Raw genomic sequence first — 8190 nt, forward strand, 5'->3', positions numbered from 1 at the left:
TCTCTCTTTTCTTTGTTTTCAGGGGAAAACTTTGTTACAGAGGATGCTTTCCAGCTCAGTAGAACAGTTTTTTTGCTTCAAGCAGTGTATTACAGAACTCTTGGGGAGAACTTCAGATAGTTCGCTTGTAAACATTTATGATGTCAGAGTTGTTCAGTGTTTAAATATGTAGGTATCTGTAGGTCTTCTGGAAGAAAACTAGAATTCTGGTGCTACCACATGAGAGGCAGATGGCATTCAGAAGTTTTAGGTGTCATCTGTGTGCTGTTTTAAGAGTTTAAACTTGCAGTGGAATGAACAAACCTACTGAGACAAGTGTTACTTGAAAATGAAAGGTAATCTTTTCCTTGCCCAGCTGCGTCCACCTCAGCCCCCCGTGTACCTCTTTGTGTTTGATGTCTCTCACAATGCAATCGAGACAGGATACTTGAACACAGTCTGCCAGACCCTCTTAGACAATCTTGACTTGTAAGTACTTTTTTTTTTTTTTTCTTAAAATCTCCTATTTTCATTCCTCTCAAGAAACTTGTAATGGACACCAACGTGCCAGTTCTTCCTGCCTAGAAGAGAAATACTCTGGTGTTGGGCAGTGTTGTGTTAAAATGTACCATAAAAGTCCTTTTTCCCAGCACAGCTGCACCAATACAAAAGATAATTCTGAGGCTTGTTTTTCAGTGTGACTCTTCTATCTGCTTCACCAATCCCCCAAAGAATATAAACATCATGTCTGTGGTATCTTTTGAACTGTATTTTTTAAAAGCTGAAATTTAGATAAGCATTTGCTGAAAGAAATCTTACAGCTAATAAACTTTTCATAAAGTACATGCTCCTTGAACTTATATAGATGCTGCTTGGTATTTGGCAGTTTATTTCTCCCTTTTCCATTTCTGATTACCCTCTGCAGGTTTCTGTGTGTCTGTAGGTGACTCTACTATGAGTTATTTTTTTGTTGTTTGGGGTTCTTTTTAATCTCCACAATGATTTAGTCAAGCTCTTGCAGTGTAGCTGTGAAGCTACTTTGTAATAACCATGGAGAGATGCAGTGGATGTTTAAAAAAGAAAAAAAAAATGCCTGCAGAAATGAAATTTCATCTTGTTGAACACCATATGTCTCATTTTCAGGCTTCCTGGGAACACTAGAACAAAAATAGGCTTCATAACATTTGACAGCACAATCCATTTCTACAGCCTTCAGGAAGGTCTCTCTCAGCCTCAGATGCTTATAGTTTCAGATATTGAAGGTATGCAGAAATAAATGCTGTGATTAGCATCTACTCATGACTGCCTGTTATGAGATCCTTTAGGAACACATGGATCTGGTGGGAGTTTGTGGGTCAGATCAATAATCTCTGGTAATGCCTGGAGGAGTAGCACCTGTGTGTGCGTTGGGTTATGAAATCATCTCCCTGATGTCCCCCTGAGCACTGCTGGGGCTGCTCATGACTTAAAACGTGCAGACAGCCTTCCTAACTCCTAGTTTAATTTGAACAATTACCTGGATTCCTCCTGAGGTCCCAAATACTGATGCTGGGTCCATTTCTATAGGTTTGGTGACTGGTGCTTAGTGCTTGTCCTGCTGCCTTTCGTTTCCAGTCACCTTAGGCTGCACGTGTGGGGCAGGGTGGAGTGAACGCTGGAAATGTTTGCTGTGTGGTTTTACTTAAGAGCCTTGATGATCCTTCAGCCCTGTCCATTGGTACTCTGACACGGCATTGTAGCCACAGGAATGCTTGTGAGAAAAAAAGAAATCCGCATGATTATATTTTCATGGGTTTATAAACTGACAGTGTGCTTTTTTCAATGGTTGGCAAATGCAGTCAGGGAAGCGTTCTTTGAAGATAACTGAAATACCTTTTTTTTCCCTTCCAGATGTATTTATACCAATGCCAGAAAACTTATTAGTAAATTTAAATGAAAATAAAGAGGTAAGAGCTAAGAACTATCTTAAATAACTGGTGACATTCACACAGTTTGGGACATGCTTGGTAATTCTTGGATTACTCAATGCTCCTGAACACCAACTGTTCACATGCCAGGTTTGAGGCAGAAAAGAGAGGTTTTATCTATGTGACTCTGTAAACTTTAGCCAACTTTAAACAAGGCAGTACTTCAGCTTCCTAGGAGTTTTTTTCTTTACTACCTTAACATAAGAAGTGTTAATACACAATTACGTAGTTAATCAGCTCTAGAAAGAAGAAAACTCTGAAGACTCCGAGACTTAATCCTTGTGTTTCCTCACTTGTAGCTAATCCAAGATCTGTTGAAGACCTTGCCACAGATGTTTACCAAGTCCCTGGAAACTCAGAGTGCTCTGGGGCCTGCATTACAGGCTGCCTTTAAACTGATGTCCCCCACTGGAGGTAGAATCACTGTCTTCCAGACGCAGCTTCCCACCGTGGGGATGGGAGCGCTGAAGCCACGAGAAGAGCCAAACCAAAGAGCAACTGCCAAGGTTAGGAAAGCAAAAGAAAAAAAAGGTGGAGGGAAGTGGCAGCCCTGTTCTGTGCATGTAGGGGGTTGTGAGATTGCCTGTTCTGGGTTCATTTTGTGGTTTTCTTGGTAGAAAAAACAAAACAAAAAAAGCCAACCAGGCAATATAAACACAGATTAAGAGATATACCTCTGTAATCAGTGGTGGAGAAGCAGTTATTTGTGCCCCTGAAAACAGGCTTGAATTTCCTTTGTATGTTGTAATTCTGCCCTGTGTTAACAGGACATACACCTGACACCATCGACTGATTTTTACAAGAAGTTAGCCTTGGACTGCTCAGGGCAACAGGTTGCAGTGGATTTATTTCTTCTTAGTGGGCAGTATTCTGACCTGGCTTCTCTAGGTAAGTCCTGTAAAGCTGTTGAGGGGTGTGTAACTCTTGCACTTTGGGCAAGGGCATAGAATCTACATTAATATGTAGTGTGTGAACCTGATTGGAACTAGTCAGGATGCAAATTCACCCTTGCTGAGCAGTGACAGTGAACTGAATGTTATTTACTTAGAAGTTACTTTCCTATCCTCCCGTAGTGAGTCAGGATTTTTGTGATACCAGTGTAAGTGGCTGAAATATTTTCCTCCTTTTTACGCCTTTTAACCATCAGTGTAATTGTCTTTAGAGTTAAGTTTTATTAGCATTTTAATTATATTCTTCTCCATTTAACTAAAATTTCAAGTGACCAAGTACCTGCAATTTCAGGTCAATGGAAAATTATTTCACACATACTTAGAGATATAGTTGTGTTCCATCTGTGTCTGGGGTGTATTTAAAGGCTGCAGCAACTGTCTGCACTCTCCAATGTGTGCTGGTTTTCTTTCAGGTTGTATATCAAGGTATTCTGCAGGTAGTGTCTATTACTACCAGTCTTACCATCATAAACACAACCCTGTCCAGGTGGAGAAATTGCAAAAGGAGCTGAAACGATACCTAACTAGAAAAATTGGGTTTGAGGCTGTCATGAGGATAAGATGCACCAAAGGTTTGAATTTACTTCCTTAGATTTTTGGGGGGTGGAGTGGAGAGGGAGCGGGTGCTTGCTGTTCTTTGGGAACGTTTTGATTGGTATTTTAGCTGTTTTGTAACCTTAAATGCTTAAAAAGGTAGAGATGAGAAAAGTAAAATTCAATACCAGGGATCAAACTTTAATTTATTAGAGACTGTATTTGCAGTATACCTTCTGGCATCTATGTTCCATTTTACAATAGTTAAAACTGGAAATTTTGTTGGACTGCTATTTCAGCAAGGGACTTTTCAGAATCTAGAGACTTTCGACTGTTGTGCATTGATTTGCCTTGCTAATTCCTGCTTTCTGTTGGGCTTTGTGCATTCTTTGGATTACCTGTCTGTTTGGGATATTTACCTTTTCTGCAGATAGTGTATTTCGTGGAGAGGGAACACAGAGCCATCTACACAGGTGGCACGTGAATTTCACAGCTCTGAAACCCAACCTGACTCAATACCTGCTTATCTTGCAGGGCTTTCCATCCATACTTTCCATGGGAACTTCTTTGTAAGATCCACAGACTTGCTGTCGTTGCCCAACGTGAACCCCGACGCGGGATACGCCGTGCAGATGTCCGTGGAGGAGAGTCTGACTGATATGCAAGTTGTTTCTTTCCAGTCAGCTCTCCTGTACACGTCCAGCAAGGGTAAGATGTGCAGGTGGTGTCACCTGCAGTGCTCACCTGAGTCTGTGTGCCCATTTATCAGCTGCAGTAACTTACTCAAACTGCTCAGTTTAATATCAGGATCACACCTGGGCGTGTCATTGATATTGTCGCTTCTTTCAGACCAAGAATTTTCTTGGGAAATGTAGTTTTGGTCTGATAATAAGTAGACTTAACCCAGAAACTGAGAACTAATCGTTATTAAAAGCTACTGGAAATGGCCTGATTTTCACCATTCGTACGATGAATTAGGTTGAGCAAACAGTAGCACTTTAGTGTTTCATGAAAGAAGGATGTTGGGAGACACCAGTTTTCCTTCCCTGCAGGTGAAAGGCGAATCCGTGTGCACACCATGTGCTTACCTGTGGTGACAACGCTGAGTGATGTGTACCTGGGGGCCGATGTGCAGGCCATCACCGGGCTCCTGGCCAACATGGGTGAGTGTGCTCAGAGCCTGTGGGGATGTGCATGGATCCCATCCTTAAAGCTCGGAGCAATATTCCTTTAGGAGAAGAAAAAAAACCCCACAAAAATCTGTTAGAGGAAAAGATTCCCTCTTTCTAAGAGTGCTTTGTTTTGGTTTTAATACTTAGCTTAAGCATCAGTAGAACTGTGTGTGGTCACCTGGACTTAGGCTGAGTCTGGTGCATCACCACAGGTCCCTGGCAGGGAAAGCAAAGCTCTGACCTGAGCTGTGTGCTGTGTTTCAGCTGTGGACAGGTCGGTGTCTGCCACGCTGAGCGACGCTCGGGACGCGCTGGTGAACGCGGTGATAGATTCCCTGTCCGCTTATCGCTCGTCCGTGCTGAGCATCCAACAGCCCGGGCTCACCGCCCCCCACAGCCTGCGGCTCTTCCCGCTCTACATCCTGGCACTCCTCAAACAGGTGAGAGGACGATTGGTTGCAACAGTTTTAAAGTATTTAACAGTATTTTCTGAATGTGTTTTTTAATTGAATTGCTGTGAACTCATTCTAGAAGTAATTTTAAGTGTTGCACAAACTGGCTGTCTCTTTTAGAGGGAACTTTTGGATTCATACCTCTTGATGAGGAATTAACCAGCATGTTCACACTGAGCTTGTTCATTTAAGAGTCTTCATAAATATTTGACCAAATCAAGTGGGAGGAGTGAGCCCTTGCTCAATTTATAGCTGTTGTTTTGTCCCAACAAACCAGGACTATCTCCTTCTTGTAAATCCAGACCTAAGATTCTGAACATTGGAGGCAATTGTGACCTGCTCCAATGTTTATTTAAACTTCCATCAGGTAGCATTTTTAAGGTGTATGTTAGAGAGACATATTGCAGGATGATTCCACCTGTAGTGGATTGATGGTGCTGGGTCATGGTTAATTCCAGAATCCAGAAATGGGAATAAGGAGACTTGTATGATTTTTATGGGAAACATTGAAGAGAACATAAAATAGCAGCAGTAAAATACCATAAGAAAGTACTTGCTGCACATCTCTGAAGACTTAAGTTGGAAATAAGCAGTAGATGGTGTGTGAAATTCAGCTTCTCTGGCTTTGCTTTAACGGTTAAAGTCAATGCCTGACTGTTTGCAGAAAGCATTTCAAACTGGGACGAACACACGTCTGGATGAACGGATCTTCACCATGTGTCAAGTGAAAAACCAGCCCCTTGTTTACCTCATGCTCATGACACATCCCAGTCTGTACAGAGTGGATACTCTCACAGATGAGGTGAGTCTTGGCACTGCTGCGTGATCTGTCTGTTTGATGGCAAAGGCCTGTATGATGTGCACATAACTTGGTGTTAAAAAGCTCCCACGTTTCCCACGTTAAAGCTGCAGAGTTAAAGTGTAAATGTTTCATATTCTCCCACTTGTTGCATTTCTGCATTTGTTGTTTGGGACTGGAATGATGAATTCTGGAGAGAAGCTGTGCTCTGGGTATGGATGGACTGGGAAGGTTTTTTTATTAATTTATTTAACTTTTTGCCTTACGTCATTATCTTGCTCTATAAATCACAAGTAGATAAAGACATCATAACATGCTTTACACTTTTGTCCCTCTGCAGCTTCCTTTGTTTTAAAATGGCAAACGCTTCTGTGAACAGTGAATGCTTATGTAAAACCCTGAATAATTTTAGAAATCACATCTTTTGTAGATAACAAATTTAATATTCCAGATCTAGAACTAATTAACTAATATAAAGTTGATTAAATACCCCCTCTCTAAATAAAACAATGGGATTTATTAGTAAATTATGCACTTGAAGTATGACTTAAACTGAGAAAAAGGGTCCAGCTTCAGTATTCAGTGTAATACATCCTGCTGTTATTTAACCATCTGTTCTGTTTTGTTGCTGATGTGAACTGCTGGTTTTCTTCTTGCTTCTTCTTTTAGGGGGCTCTTAACATAAATGACAAAACTATACCTCAGCCACCCCTTCTCCAGCTGTCAGTGGAGAAGCTGAGCAGGGACGGTGCTTACCTTATGGATGCTGGCTCTGTAAGTTGGGTGGTGGGGGAGATTTTAAAAATGTCCTTTCTGAGGACTCCAGATGTGTAGGAGACTGCTGAGGTGTGTTTTGTGCTGGACTGACACTGCTGTTGATGGGTGTCTTTCAGGTGATGTTCCTGTGGGTCGGGAAGAACTGTGGGCAGGGTTTTCTCAGCCAAGTCCTCGGAGTTCCAAATTATGGCTCAATACCACAGAACATGGTACGTGCTTGCTTTGCTGAACACCAGCCTTACAGTGCTGCCAGAACATCTTCATGACAGCTCAAATACCACTGCTCAAATATCAGCCCTCTAGTTGTATAAATCCAGATTCAAGGAAAGAAATAATTGCTGTTACCTCTTGGGGTTTCTCCAGGCTGAAACATTATAGGATATATCCCCACGAAAACCCAGGAAGAAGAGGCTGACAGTGATTGAGTTTCTCAGACCTGTGGGAGCAGACCAAGAACACTTGCAAATAGTGAGCACAGTGGGTTAGTGGGATATCCTTTAGTGTCTGCAGTAAACCAGGCATCAGTCACAGCTCAGTCATCATCGTTCTGATAGCTGATTGCTGATAGCAGTTTAGTGCTCTTCACTGTTTGAAGCCCTTTCAAAGAAGACAAGACTGAAATCAAACATCACAAAACCTGCCTGGGTTTTCTTTATGCCCAATTAGTTGGCCTATTCCAAGTGTTCATTCTGCTGTTTTCCTGAAAAATCTCCTGTTTTCATTAATGAAACCCTTTGCCTTTTAGACACATCTCCCAGAACTTGAAACTGCAGAATCCATCAGAACACGAGCTTTTGTTTCTTGGCTGAGAGAGCAGAGACCTTTCTTTCCTATATTATATGTAATAAAGTAAGTGGGTTTTAAGTCTTTGTGCTTCTTTAGGAACCTGTTAACGATACATATTTGGATATCAAGTACTGAACTTCCTTAATTGAAGTTTTAATGATGGTGTGTGCTGTGCCTGACAGATTTGACAACAGGTATGACTGGTTGTGATTTGTCTTAAAGTAGAATTTCCACAGACTATAAAAGACTAAATGTCACAGAACAATCTTTAGGTAATGTCATATGAATGAAGCAAATGCTGGTAAGTGCCCTTACTAGGATTAATCACTGTTAAGGGCTCTTTGAGATGCTCTTTTCATATGTCCTTAAGCTCTTGAAATGTTTTGCCTGTGACTTTATTAATGTATTGCACTGTAGCTCTTGGCAAATGTTTACTTCACTCAAACACTTATATTTTCATTTTTAAGGGATGAGAGTCCATTGAAATCAAGTTTTCTGCAAAATATGATTGAAGACAGAACAGAATCAGCCTTATCATACTATGAATTCCTCCTTCATATACAGCAGCAAGTGAATAAATGAAACACTAGCCTTTGGCTCACTTCTTTAAGGAAAGGTTTTGCAGTAAAGAATGATTGTGCTTGTAATATCTTCATTAATTCTGTGGCCTGAGGCAGTTGATGAGAAGTTCTCACTGTGATTTCAACGAACTAAAGCAAATAAAGGACCACATCTGAGAATCAAATGTGCAACTACATAATATTGTACCTTAAA

The 8190-nt window shown here is 41.2% G+C and overlaps 1 protein-coding gene across 1 annotated transcript in view; it reads left to right on the forward strand.

Moving 5' to 3' along the window:
- SEC24A (SEC24 homolog A, COPII coat complex component) overlaps positions 1-8190 on the forward strand; it is a 20011-nt gene extending 11821 nt beyond the window's left edge. The window contains exons 11-24 of the mRNA XM_027896479.1: positions 356-468; positions 1123-1241; positions 1870-1925; positions 2246-2452; positions 2714-2834; positions 3310-3468; positions 3965-4138; positions 4483-4593; positions 4867-5042; positions 5719-5856; positions 6523-6627; positions 6747-6839; positions 7376-7479; positions 7884-8190. Coding sequence (XP_027752280.1) covers positions 356-468; positions 1123-1241; positions 1870-1925; positions 2246-2452; positions 2714-2834; positions 3310-3468; positions 3965-4138; positions 4483-4593; positions 4867-5042; positions 5719-5856; positions 6523-6627; positions 6747-6839; positions 7376-7479; positions 7884-7998 — 1791 coding nt within the window. The 3' untranslated portion in view covers positions 7999-8190. The remainder of the gene's footprint in view (positions 1-355; positions 469-1122; positions 1242-1869; positions 1926-2245; positions 2453-2713; positions 2835-3309; positions 3469-3964; positions 4139-4482; positions 4594-4866; positions 5043-5718; positions 5857-6522; positions 6628-6746; positions 6840-7375; positions 7480-7883) is intronic.

Source organism: Empidonax traillii, unplaced genomic scaffold (genome assembly GCF_003031625.1).
Source record: "Empidonax traillii isolate 1590-97213 ecotype Southwest subspecies unplaced genomic scaffold, ASM303162v1 scaffold499:size456302, whole genome shotgun sequence".
In the NCBI taxonomy this organism is placed as follows: domain Eukaryota; kingdom Metazoa; phylum Chordata; class Aves; order Passeriformes; family Tyrannidae; genus Empidonax; species Empidonax traillii.